Here is a 13,513-nt window from a genome sequence, read left to right on the forward strand (position 1 = left end):
GGATGGCCAGATGAACAGGCCACACTGAGCCCTGACCACGGCAATCTCCACACCCCGAGGGAGAGAAGCAGCTCAAGAACAACCCTGGGCATGAGGCAGCAGGCTGGGGGGTCAGCACGCTGGGACATTCTGATTTCTCCTAGAACCCACGGCTCCAGCACAGCTTGGGAACACGGAGGAGGCCCCCAAGCAGGTGCCTGAGCAGGTCAGCCTGGCCCTCCAGCTTCCTGAACACGGCAGTGACAAGGACATGGAAAGTAAGTCAGCAGGTATGGACTTTCAGAGCTGACCACCCTACGGGGCCTTAAGGGCTGTAGGTGGGGGGGGGGCACCCAGAGTGAAGAAGTGTGAGACTTAGAGCTGTGCAAGGGGCAGCCAAGCATGCCATTCTAGAAAGGGTGGGGGGAACCACACCACGCTTTTACAAACAAGGAGCAAGCCTGCAGAGCAGACCCACCGAAACTACCCAGGTCTGCCCCGGAGGGACTGGCTCTCATTGCAGAGATGTCCCCTCCTTCCCTCCACGTAAAGCTGAGCTCACCCCTCACCTCTCCACAGAGGAGCACGCTGAGCAGGATGCAGCGGTCATGGAGGGGCAGCCGCTGAGCGTGCTCCAGACGGAGGATCGCCGGGCAGGCCAGCAGGGCCTTGCTGACCACACAGGGCATGGGGCCTGTCTGGTGACCCCCACCCCTGCAGGACATTCTTACGGGGCATTTCCCCTTTGGGCACGTGTTCCTTACACCAAGTCAGACTCTGGCTCTACCTCCCCTCCTCTCTCTAACCCTTGGGGCTCTGTCCCTCTAGGGACAGTTCTTCTAGGACCCAGTGGTTCAGACTGTGCTCGCACGTCAACCAGACCCCAAGGAAGGCAGGGTACTCACTAAGGGTAAGTGAAGTGCCCCTCCTGTAGACCCGCCCCAGGCTACCCGAGGACAGCTGCACACGTCAAGAGCACCTACGCCAGAGGGCGTGCTGGCCAGTAGTGGCTCCACTAAAGCCACGGCTCCGCAGGCCCCTCACAACGGGAGGCGTGGAGTCGGGGTCAACCCCGGTGAGCGGCAAGAGGGCTAGTGTATGAGTCAGGTGCAGCCAGTGAGTGATTCTGTCAGTTATGGTGGGGTTTAGAGAAACACACACATGCTACCGCTGCTCTGTCAGTGACAGAGGCACACGTTTCATCCGACGGTTCATGTTACGTGAGCCTTCCCAGTGTCAGACGTTGAGTTTCATAAAACTCAGGAACTAGAGGGATGTGAATGAACTCCCCTGGGTCCCTTCTGAAGGACAGATTCAAGGTGGCACCAGACTGGTCCCAGATGTCCCTGCAGTCTATAGTGTTTGGTAACGCGAGAGATGCAGGCTGGCTGGGGGAGGGGCAGAAGGGATTTTAGGTGATAAATAGGGGGAAAAATCATTAATGGAGCCCAGGTACACCCAGTGAATCGTGGTTTTTCGTTCCTGTTACATCTAGTATGAGTCCGTGACAGCCCCTTTCGTCTAGGTTAGTAAGTCAGCTCTTGCTAATTTTGGATGTGGAACCCGACCCATGAACTAGAACATGAATAGGAACTCGTATCGTATCTTGCTGTTCTACCCCCGTTAACCTCGAGCCTGGATTTTGTGTTTACAGTCCCTTTGCTCTGCGGCAGGGGGGCGGAGGGGAGGAGGGCTCTCCCTACATATCCACATGTGCCTGAACAGCTGTAGGCTTCTTGTTAGAAGGTGAGCGTCTGGCTGTGCCCAGCCTCCCCGACTTGTGTTTTCACCCCACGTCCGCAGTGAGGCTGGTCAGTGCTGCTGTGTGCGGCCGCAGCTTGCTCACTCACTACTGAGTGTCTGGTCTGCCAGTGACTTCATCATAGCCTCGTCCGCTCGGCTCAAAGGGCGCCTGGGCTGCGTTTGGCTGTTATCAGCAGGGCCGCTCTGCTCTTACAGACGTCTTCTGGCACACGTGCAAGAATACAAATGCTAGGGCTTGGGATGCGTGAAAGCCCAAATCGCAAGAGAACACCAAGTTGTTTTCTAAGTAGGGACATCAGTTTACAGTCCCTCCAATTGTGATCAAGAGATGTGGTTAATCCAGTCTCTCCAGGCCTGATCTTGCTGGGTTTCCAGATCCTGCCAGCAACATGCGTGTGAAGTGCGCCCCTTGGGGTCTGGATTTGCGTCTCCTGGATGCTGATACGGTCAAGCATCTTTTCATTGGTATTGACCAAAGGCTCTGGGTCCACGGCTCTGTTCCACTGTTTGGACTTCTTGGAGCCGACACCAGGGGTTTCAACAACACTATCTTTGGTGAGGCTTGCTGTCCTGCAGTGCCCACCTGCTCACTTTGACCTCAGTGTCACCTGCTCTTGGTCCTTCACATTTCTATAAAAGTTTAAAATCCAGCTTGTCGAGTCCCATCAAAGTACTTGTTGGTACTTCACCTGGCCAAATGTTTGAGGCCCTACATGCCTGAAAATACTCTTAGTAGCTCTCACATTTGAAGGGCAACTGGAGGAGGTATGAAATTCGAGGTTCAGAGTTCAGTTCTTCAAACACTTCCCTGTCATCTTCTGTCCAGCACTGCTGTCCATGGGTGTCAGTCTTGCTCTCGTTTCCATGTAGAATATCTGATCATTTTCTCTGAAAGCTCTCATGGAAAGAAGGATCTCCAGAGAGCCCTAGACACCCCAAGAGCACAATTAACACTGGCGTTTGACTTGACTGGCGTTTCCTCACCAAGCAACTCTCCAGGTTAGGGCCGCACCTTTGAGCTCCTAGGGGAAGCTCATGGAGAGGAGGAGGGTCCCCAAGATTGTAACCTGCCACCATGGGGATCTGGAGTGGACACTAAAGCTAGTCAAATTCTTCCTGTTTTCCCCAAATTCTTACCCCAGGAGGGCTTTGGAACTCTCCTGGTTTTATCCCCTGGACACCACAGAGAGGCAGGCAGTGTCCATCCTTGGGCGATAGCAGGCAAGGGCAGAACTTAAACTTCTTTACTCTGTAACTTACTGTCACGTAGGAGCCACCTACTGCCACCACCCCAGACTGCAGCCATATCCCTGTCCCCCACCCTATCCAAAACAGCCATCTCTCTCTTTTTTCTTTTACTACAGTGGGCATGTCTGTCACAATAAACTCAGGATTCAGGGGGGCTGACTTTACAGGATGAGGCTACAGTGGGCAGTGCCCTGGTAAAAACCCCAAGGCTACAGGAACTGCAGGCTTCAGGCCTCAGCTGCCCAAGAATGGAACAAATTATCAGTCAGGCTCTGCAGCCTGGTGTCCCAGTTACAAAGGGTGGGGACTGCTGGCACAGGATCACAGGTTCTAAATACTCCGACACACTGCCATGTTCTGTAAGGTTGTCATAAAATATCTCTGGACAATTGTTTATGTGTCTAAATTTCATATCCTATTTGACACCCCATTGTCAAAACTTACTATAAAGCAATGGTAATCAGGTCAGTGAGATGCCGGCACAAAGACAGACTTACGATGAATGGAATAGAATTGAGACTCAAAAAATAAACCCATACATCTGTGGTCAACTGATTTCAACAAGGGGTAAGACCATTCAATGGAGGAAGGAACAGTCTTCAACCAATGGTGCTGGGAACACGGGATATCCACATGCAAAAGAATGAAGTCAGACCCCTACCTCACACCATTCACAAAATTAACTCAAAACAGATCAAATATCTAAACCTAAGAACTAAAACTATAAAACTCTTAGAAAAAGACAGGCATAAATCTTCACGACCTTGGATTTGGCAAAAGATTTGCTATGACGCCAAAGGATGAACAACAAAAGAGAAAAAAATACAAACTGGATTTCCTCAAAATGTAAAGCTTTTTGTGCTTCAAAGGACGCCATCAAGGAGTGAGAAGGCAACCCACAGAATGAGATAAAATATCTACAAATCACATACATAAAGGCATTTGTATCTAAAATATATAAGGAACTTCTATGACTGAATAAAAGGAAAAAAACCCAATTAAGAAATAGGCAAAGGATCTGAACACTTATTTCTCCAAGGAAATGGCCAACAAGCCCATGAAAAAGATGTTCGACACCATCAGCCATCAGGGAAATGCTAATCACGTCAGCGAGATATCACGTCACAGCCACCAGGACGGCTGGAATGAAGAGACGCAATGAGCGCGGGGAGGATGTGTAGAAGCTGCCGGGGATGCAGAGTGGTAAAGCGGCTCTGGGGTAAGAAACAGTCTGGTAGCTCCTCAAAGAATTAAACACAGAGTTATCCCATGACCCAGAAAATCCCACTTCTAGGTATACACCCAAGAGAAACGAAAACAGATGCCCACAGGGGCACTTGTACACAAATGTTCATAATAGCATGATGCATGACTGCCAAAAGATGGAAACAACCAAAACGTCCACCAGCTGAGGAACGGACAAACAAAACGTGGTCTAGCCACGCAAGGGAACGTTATCCAAGCACGTGAAGTACTGACACACGCTACAAGATGAACCTTGAAAACATCATACTAAGTAAAAGGAGCGAGGACCCCATACGATTCCATTCCCATGGAAGTCCAGGACAGGGAAATCTACAGTGACAGAAAGTCCATCAGTGGTTGCTTGGGACTGGAGCGTAGGGGTGGAGGTATGGGGGGGGTGACAGCTAAAGGGTATGGGGTTTCTTTCCAAAATAATAAAAACATTCCAAAAGTGACTACTGTGATGGGTGCACACATCTTTGAATACGCTAAAAACTTAAAATGGGTGAATTATATGGTATCTAAGTTATATCTCAATAAAGTGGTTTTTAAAATGTAATGTGCAGAACAGTGTTTAGGGTATCCCCTTTGTGTAGGAAAGTGGGGAAGGGAAATACGAATATACCTATTTTCTTACATTTAGAAAGAAATAAAACTAATAAAAATGGTTATGTGAGGAAGGAAAGAACAAGGGAGTAAAAGTATGGAGGTGGATACCAGACTTCTCTGAATGTATCCCTATAGTTTAGATTTTAGAACCAAGAAAAAAATTTTAATGACACACATAAATAGCAACACCTAAGAATTGAAAACAAACTGAAATAAACTCATTTATCATGTTGATGGCATAACCACACAGGACAAAGGTATTTCAAGTGACTTTAAAAATAGCCTTCCAACTATTCATTCCTAGAGGGATACATTCTAATAAGAATTCTTATTACAGGAAGAATTGCAAGAAATTTAAAGTGGCACTCGAAGCTCTCAATGCTAGTAGTAATACTGGTAATATTTTTTTAGAACTGTTACGTGTACATTGTGGGATAACGAAAATAATTATATCAATGTCACCAAGATTTTCAGCGTAAAGAGATACAGTATAAAGTCAAGGGAAGTTAAGGGGCGCCTGGGTGACTAAGTTGAGCATCTGACTTCGGCTCAGGTCATGATCTCAGGGTCCTGGGGTCAGGCCACGCGTCGGGCTCCCCGCTGAGCAGGGAGTCTGCTTGTCCCTTCCCTCCCTGCCCTCCGCCGCTCGTTTTCTCTCTCTCAAATAAATAAAATCTTTTTAAAAATTAAAAATTTTTTAAAAATCAAGAAGTAAAAGCCCTGTGTTTCCCTTAACTACTGATATAAACTCATAATTTCTTTATTTTTATTTTTAAATCTAAGTTCCTAGTTCTGTCTACTGAAAAGGCCTCAAGCACTGACACCCCAGGAGCAGTGCGCACGTTGGCCGCCCAGATTGTGGGCTCTAGATGCCCAATAGAAGGAGCCAGAGGTCTTTGAGAAGTGGCTGATTCCAATCCTGAAGTGGAATATGGGCAAAATGTGCCCAGGACGTACTTGTAGAGCCAGCAAGCTTTTCAAAAACAACTGGGAGTGTCTACAGGGCACAGGAGTCAACCTGGAAGGCTCCCGCAGGCTGAGGATGGGTAATTGGGGCATCAGAAAGACTAATGGCAGCAGCAGACCGACCCCCATCAAATACATAAGAATCCACGAGTTCATGAGGATGCTGAAAGAAAGCACCATGTGCTGGTCCCTAGCGCTGGCCGGGGACCAATGCTTACTGTGCAGGAGTACAAATAAAGGACAGGAATGAAGCATCTATCTGGCCCGGCCTGGATGGACCAAAACTCATCACTGCTGCTGCCGTGACCAGGTGGTGGGCAAGGGAAAACAGGTCTTCATAGAAGACTTTCTGGCTAGAGAGAGAGAAGAGTGACAGGCTGGGTTAGATGCGGCCCTAGTGAGATGATGGATCTGCGACCTAGACTCAAGATCTCCATGGCCGCTCAAGCCGTCAGGTGCAAAGCCTAGAAGAATTTTCTCCTGGATTAATCAGGCTGCCAATACCAAACCCACGATCAGTCCTCACATTACTCAAACTGAAACTGGAGACCTGTCACACCTCCTGGGGGGGGCTGAAGGGTGAAGCAGTCCTGCAAAGACCAGGGGAACCTGGATCCTATCAAGCCCCTTCTCTGATTTTTGGTTTACAGGAAAATGTGGAGATGGGAAATGAGTTAACGCCATAAGAAAGCATTAAGTAAAATCCAGGAGGGGGATTCTACAGGGCAAATGACCTGGTTTCTTTAATAATGCAGAGGGGGGGAAGGTGAAAAGTTACAGAATAAAAGAGAGACACATCAAACTATGGCTGTGTGCCCTTATGAATCCTGACGAGATCAGACCAGCTGGAAATGATGTTTTTAAGATGACCAGGGAAAACCAAACAAGGACTGCAGTTCCTCACGGTCCTAAGGAGCTGCTGTTGCTTTCACAAGAGCATTGTGCTCACATAAAAGTTGGTTAAGTCTGTACGTATTAGACTCCTGCTGTATTTACAGGTGAAATGGTTTCTGTGAACTGCTTTGAAATTCGTTAACAAGAGAAAGAGGGGCACAGAGAAATGGGAATAGATTAAATGAGATTGGCAAAATGTCAATCCTCATTGAAGCTGAGTGACAGCACATGGGACTTTTCATGCTCTACATTCTGCAGGCTTGAAATTTTTCACAATAAGTTTCTTTTAAAAGCCGACAACTCACCTTTAGCTTCCAGGAAAGACAAAAAGACAAGGCAAGTCCCAGAGTACGGTCAGGGGAGAAAGGAGGAAAAGTGAAGCAGATACAGTGAGGAGTAAGAACCAGCCAACAAAGAGAACCCACAAGGGCCCAGGAAGGGGACAGAGGAGGCGGGCAATCTGACGGTCAGCACCCATCCATGAGATTTTGAGAAGGGAGGCGTGGGAAGAGATGTGGAGGGAATGAGCCTTCTGGTACTGGAAATGGTGGGTGTATACAAATCTCACTCTTTTGTGTTTGTCAATTTTTTTAGTTATGAAACTAAACAGCTATCTTGACAAAGCTGAAGGAAAGAAAAGTGGGGTGGAGCGAAGGGAGAAGGCCAGGCCTGCGTCTCCAAAGCAGCACTCTGAGCATCGTGCCTCTGGTGGCCAGCAGTGCAGTGAGGATGCAGGCGCCAGCACGGAGCCCTTCAGAGGGCGGGCTGGGGCTGGGCATGTGGGGACAGGCACTGGGGGACCAGGAGACGCTCCAAGTGGGGCTCTCCTCGGGCGGCAGCAGCAGGGGTTCCTCGGGCGGCACTGGGGCTGGGAGCCTCTCTGGAGGACAGCCAGAGCCCCTCATAATCAAAGCCCCAGGTTGTCTCTTCTGCCACATGCTGGCTCAGCGCTGAGGGCCCCACAGAATCGCTCCTCCCTGGAGGTAATGGGGTCAGGGCCAAGCCTACGGAGGCCAACCTTCCTGCCTCTGCTCCCTCGGACCACCTGAAACAGGACCACCCCCTAGGGCCCAGCAGTGTGGGGACAGCAGGAGGCAGCCACATGGCAATGCTGACAGGCCTTCTTCTGGGGTCCTGGCAACTAACTGCTCATGGCCTGTTCGCAGACACCCCTGGGAACTGTTCAGAAAACCCCTGTCAGAATGGAGGCACCTGTGTGCCAGGTGTGGACACCCACAGCTGTGATTGCAACCCGGGGTTCAAAGGCAGACGCTGTGAGCTTGGTAAGTCGGGGGCCACTCCCTCCTGGGGGGACCACCAGGGCGCATGCCTCAAGACACTCATCACAGTAGGCTGTGTTGGGCCCAGGGTGGGTTTGCCACAAGGACCTCAAACCTTGAGGTGCCAGGATAGGGGCCCAGCCTCAGTGCCCCAGACTTCCAAGTGCCCAGGCAGGGATACTGAGAGGCAGTGAGCCACTGGGCCTCCCATTGCCCCAAAGCGCCAGGCTGAATGGTACTGCCCAGACGAGTGGGGAGTCCGGGCCCCAGAAAGCAAGGGACATGGAGTGCCCCACAGCCAGAGGTGGGTGCAGGGGCTCCTAGGTTCAGGGCCCACACATGGTGGTAAGAGGGAAAAGAGCCACAGGCCTCCCTCCCTAAGAAGAATGTGGGACTGAAGATGGGAGGTAGGGGGACAGAAGCCCCCACACCAGCTGCACCATCCCGAGGCCTGTCAGAGACTACCGCCAGCCCTAAGGGAAACCAGCCTGGGGGCTTCCGGGGCTCAAGCAGCCCCCGCAGTTGCAGGAAGGGCCCCCTCCCGGGATGCAGGAAGAGCGCTTTCTCAGCACGGCGCCCCTGTAAGCCCCTTTTCCTTTGTGCCGGCAGCCTGTAAAAAGGTGCCCCAGCCCTGCACTCGGCTCTTCTCAGAGACAAAGGCCGTGCCAGTCTGGGAAGGAGGCGCCTGTCACCACATGTAAGTTTCTCTCCTGCTTTCACCACAATTCGTGGAAAGTTCCTGACTTCCAGGAAGTGTCTTCACAAAGTCCAGCTCACCCACCCTCACAAGCCCTGAGGAGCTCTAGAGGTCAGGGTTACATGGGGCCTTGCACCCACTCCCTCCACGTGACAAATCAGGAAGCTGAGGCACCGAGCCTGTGCACCAGACACCAGTCTCCCGGCTCCCAGGCCCTGGGGCCTTCCTTTCCCGCACCCTCGAGAGGAAGCTGAGGCACCGAGCCTGTGCACCAGACACCAGTCTCCCGGCTCCCAGGCCCTGGGGCCTTCCTTTCCCGCACCCTCGAGAGGAAGCTGAGGCACCGAGCCTGTGCACCAGACACCAGTCTCCTGGCTCCCAGGCCCTGGGGCCTTCCTTTCCCGCACCCTCGAGAGGAAGCTGAGGCACCGAGCCTGTGCACCAGACACCAGTCTCCCGGCTCCCAGGCCCTGGGGCCTTCCTTTCCCGCACCCTCGAGAGGAAGCTGAGGCACCGAGCCTGTGCACCAGACACCAGTCTCCCGGCTCCCAGGCCCTGGGGCCTTCCTTTCCCGCACCCTCGAGTGGCATCAGTCCCTCTCCACTGGATGGCAGGGCCATGGGTACATCGATGCCAGGAAATGACATTCCTCTCCTCTCTGCCTCAGAGCTCCCTGGAAAGATCAACAACAGCACAGGAGCACTCGAGTCTCCATCCTGCCATTAAGTCATGACATTCATGCCTCAGTTTCCCCATCTATAAAATGGGCTGTAGAGGGAGAACTTGCCTGGCTCACCTCGCAGGTCCTTTTTTGCTAACACTCTGTGACTCTGTGACTCACGCGTACCATCTATTCAGTCAGCAAATACTTACAAGCACCTCCTGTCCGCCAGGCACGCCTCTAGACACACACATGCCAGTGGCCAGAACCAGCCAAAGCCCTGCCCTCGCGATCCTTCCATTCTAGATGGGGGAGGCAGTACACCAGGAGCAGGAGGAAGTACGTGGTGTTCTAGAAGGGGGTCAGGGCTGGGGAAAAGGAAGAGATGAATAGTGGGCCAGGAGAGCCAGGGCTGGGGACAGGGAGGGGCCAGCTGCAGCACTGAACAGGGAGTCCGGGGAAGCCTCACGGAAACATGACACTGAACAGACATGGAGGGGGAAAGGGATATCTGAGGGAAGAACTTAACAGAAAGTCAAATTATCAGCTGCCAAGGCCCCAGATCAGGAGCATGTCTGCTTGTCAGAGAAGCGGCAAGGAGGCCGGTGGGGCTGGAGGGGAGCGAGGGGGAGCGGTGTCAGGTAGGGCAGGGGGATCCCAGCAGGGCCCTGGAGGCCCTTGGAAGGACTCTGGCATGTGTTCTTTGGAAATGGGGAGCTACTGAGGATGCCGAGCCGAGGAGTGAGCTGTTTGATAACGTGTCTGAAGGTCAGTCTGGAGGGGATGCAGGAAGGCCAGGCAGAAGGCTCGATTTGAGCTTGGACGCGAAGCCAGACTTAACACAGAGCAGGAAACACAGCGTACCCTGATCTGTACTGGCCCTGAGGGTCCCTGCGTACAGACCGTCCGAATTTGGGTTCTGCGGAATGGCAGCCCTAAGCTGCGGTGTCCCCCATTTTCCAACTGCTAGTGACCCACTAGACCGCCAAGTACCTGACGACAAGAGCCCCGGACTGTCAACAGCTCTCCATACTCCACTCTAACCCATACACGTCTGAGCATCACTTTCTTGGATTCGGCACCTAGCTGGGTCTCTGGTTTGTACTGCAGTGTCTACACCACTTACGTGTTACTATAATGACTGATGGGACTGGGTTTAAATCCACCATAATGCTGTGTGCTATGTGTCCTATCTGACCACTTCTCCTTTTTTTCTCTTTTCCGGCCTACTTTGAGATTAATTATTTCTCAGGCTTCTAATTTGCCAGCACTGTTGGTTCACTGGCTCTACTTGTCTGGTTTAACTTTCTAGTGGCTGCTGTGGGATTTACGATATGCACTTGCAACCTCCCACAGTACCTCCTTGCTGCTGCTCTCCGACCTCAGGGTCCCTGCTGTCCTGCAGCGGCGGGCTCCACTTCCCCTGGCACTCCTGGCTATCGTAGCCAGACGCGCCACTTGCACAGTCTGTGACCCACACGGTATGGTATGTTTGCCCCCCAAAGACAATTATCTTCGTAAAAACTGCTGAGTAGAACGTCTTTTGTTCTTCCTTCCATATCTACCATTCCCAGCACCTGGCACTCCTCTACAGACCTGAGACACCGTTGGGCACCACTGGCCTTTGCCTCCAGAACTCACTGTGACATTTCGTCTAGTGCAGGTCTGCCGGTGATGAATCCTCTCTGCTTTGGTCTGTCTGCAAAGGGTTCTATTTCACCTTCATTTTTGGAGGATATATTTGCTGAATATAGAATTCCTGGCTGACAACTGTGTTTTTCCTCGGCACTCAAGAGCTGCCATTCCCTGTCTTCTGACTTGGCATGGCTGTGCTCGTTCTTACCCACGAGTGTGAGCGCCCCCAACCCCGCGGCTGCTCTTATGTCTCCTCTTTACACTGTTTTTGGGAAACTGTGATGTGCTTTGCCATGGTCGTGTGTGTTTTTGCTCACAAGAGTGTGTTAAGCTTCTATCTCTGAGGTCTTGGCTTCAGTCAAATCTGGAAAATTTGAGCCATTAGTTCTTCAGGTATTTTTCCCGTCCGTTTCTCTCCTCTCCTGCAACTCCAGTCACACAGGTGTCAGACTGACGCCGTCCTTCTCTCTACGTCGTTGTGCCTTGATTCCACAGCTGTGCCTTCAAGTTCCATAGTCTGTCCTTGCCACTGTCATAACCTGCCACTAATCCCATTCAGTGAGACCTTCACTTCACACTCTGGGTCTTATCATTTCTAGAAATCCCATTTAGTCCTTTCTTCAATCCTCCATTTCTCTTCTCATTGTTTCTGTTTTCCTTCAGAGCACTGCACATGTGGGAGCAAATCTGTAACGCATGTGTTAAGGGCCTTGTCTGCTGTTCCTGCCTTTGCCCTCACCTCTGGGTGTCTATTCAATTATCGTTTGCTGCTTATGGGTCACATTTTCTCGATGCTTTGTGTGAGCCTTTGAATATCTTACCGTTTTTTGTGGATGCTGGACATTTAAACCTTTTGGTCCTGAATGCTAAGTTTTGTGTGTGTTTCCCAGAACATTTAGCTTGTTCTCAAGGCAGTTAATTTTAGCCTGATCCTTTGGAAGCCCCTTTTAGGGTGGTTTAACCTTTATTCTGGGTTAATTTTGCCCCACTTCTAAGCCATGGTCTTTCTGGAGTTTCTATTTTATGAATGAACTGCGGTAGCTGAGCTGTTCAGCTTCTCAGGAGCTCCCCTTACCCAGCCTCATGGGGTTCTTCCCTATGCATGCACAGCTTCGTCTTCAAGGGGACCCCTGTCCCGGCCTCAGGAGCTCTTCCTCTGCATAGCTCCCTCCTCCCCAGTGCCCCACAGACTCCACCTGCCCCTGCCTCCTCAGCTCAGTGGGACCCCTGCTTGGCTTCCACCCCTCCCCCTCCCCCCGCAATATAATCCAAAAAATGCTTCTGGACCAAATTCTAGGGAGATCACAGAGCTCATCACATTCGTTTCCCTTCTCTCAAGAAACACAGTCTTGCACTGCTTTCTAACATCTGAAAAGGACTGCTTTTCATATTTTGTCTAAGTCTCTGGTTGTTCACACTGGGGGGTTAATTCCAGATCCTGTTACTCCCTGACGGCCAAAACCAGAAGTCTCACCAAAGGCCCTAAATCCCAAGGGCTCTCCCAGACAGCATGAGTTGGAGCTTTGCCCATCAAACTCCCTGGATCTCTCTTTTCAACAGCTCTGACATTTGAGAGCTTTAACAAGAACAAAAACACTTTCCTATTCATTACCATCTACAAATTTGTGAGAGGGGTGGTATGAGTAATTCCCATTCCACACAAAACTGAGGTCTAAGTTCCAGAGACATGCTCAAAGTGGACTAGTTAATCAATGGGAAGCAGGGCTAGAGGTCTAACTGCCCACATCAGACACCTGCACCCCCAGGGCTCTCGAACTTCCCCAAGAACTGCCCGTAGGGCCCAAGAGTGAGCTCGTACTGCCTCAGGTCTTCAGCACCGAGTGGACTGCCAAAGCAGAACATGTCCTTGAAATTTCTTATCTCTTAATATCACTCCTCAAAATGTACCTTAAAATGGATGTATCTTATGTAAAGCATACCTTAGTGAAGTTAATTTTTTTTAATTATATGACTTTTTGTTGGACATTTTAACACATCCCTATGAGGTAACGTTTTATTAAGAAAATAATGGCCTTTCCCTCACCAGCTACACAGTGACCCGTGGGTGCGTGTAGCCTAGCTGCAGCAGCTGGGCACCGTTCTGCTCTAGTCTCCGGCTTTACAGAACTTTCTTGTGATGCAGGTACAAAAGAATCTATAAAGTGCACCAGGACATCTGCTTCAAAGAAAGCTGTGAAAGCACAAGCGTCAAGAACACCCCGAACAACAGGTGCTGACTCAGGGAGGAGGCCCACACTGTGTCCTGCCTGTAGTCCACAGGGTAACCGGGCAAGGGTGGCCCCGGGAACTGAACACTGGGGGGCGCCACAGTCCTGTGGGCCGAGCCAGGTTGTCCTGTTTGTCCAAATGTGTAGTGATCTGAAGGAAACTGTGTGCACATACGTGTACATCTGACGGATCAGTACAGCTGGCCATGGTGGGTGCCAGGAGGTCACATGGGTGTTGGGGGGTCACACGCTGGGTACTGGGGGAGATCACACAGTGGGTGCTGGGAGGGTCACATGGTGGGTGCTG

At 51.0% G+C, this 13,513-nt stretch overlaps 2 protein-coding genes across 10 annotated transcripts in view; one reads left to right on the forward strand and one right to left on the reverse strand.

Moving 5' to 3' along the window:
• Positions 1 to 13,513, forward strand: part of SNED1 (sushi, nidogen and EGF like domains 1) — an 86,468-nt gene that overhangs the window by 66,766 nt on the left and 6,189 nt on the right. For 7 of the 9 annotated variants that reach the window (XM_057306236.1, XM_026490970.4, XM_048213907.2 and 4 more), the window contains 4 exons: positions 144 to 269; positions 7,872 to 7,988; positions 8,595 to 8,682; positions 13,122 to 13,208. In XM_057306236.1, coding sequence (XP_057162219.1) covers positions 144 to 269; positions 7,872 to 7,988; positions 8,595 to 8,682; positions 13,122 to 13,208 — 418 coding nt within the window. The remainder of the gene's footprint in view (positions 1 to 143; positions 270 to 7,871; positions 7,989 to 8,594; positions 8,683 to 13,121; positions 13,209 to 13,513) is intronic. The other 2 variants (XM_048213908.2, XM_048213909.2) reach the window with 1 other exon arrangement.
• The window catches only part of MTERF4 (mitochondrial transcription termination factor 4), a 71,452-nt gene that overhangs the window by 44,156 nt on the left and 13,783 nt on the right, over positions 1 to 13,513 (reverse strand). The window lies entirely within an intron of this gene.

This window comes from Ursus arctos, unplaced genomic scaffold, assembly GCF_023065955.2.
Source record: "Ursus arctos isolate Adak ecotype North America unplaced genomic scaffold, UrsArc2.0 scaffold_1, whole genome shotgun sequence".
Taxonomy (NCBI): Eukaryota; Metazoa; Chordata; class Mammalia; order Carnivora; family Ursidae; genus Ursus; species Ursus arctos.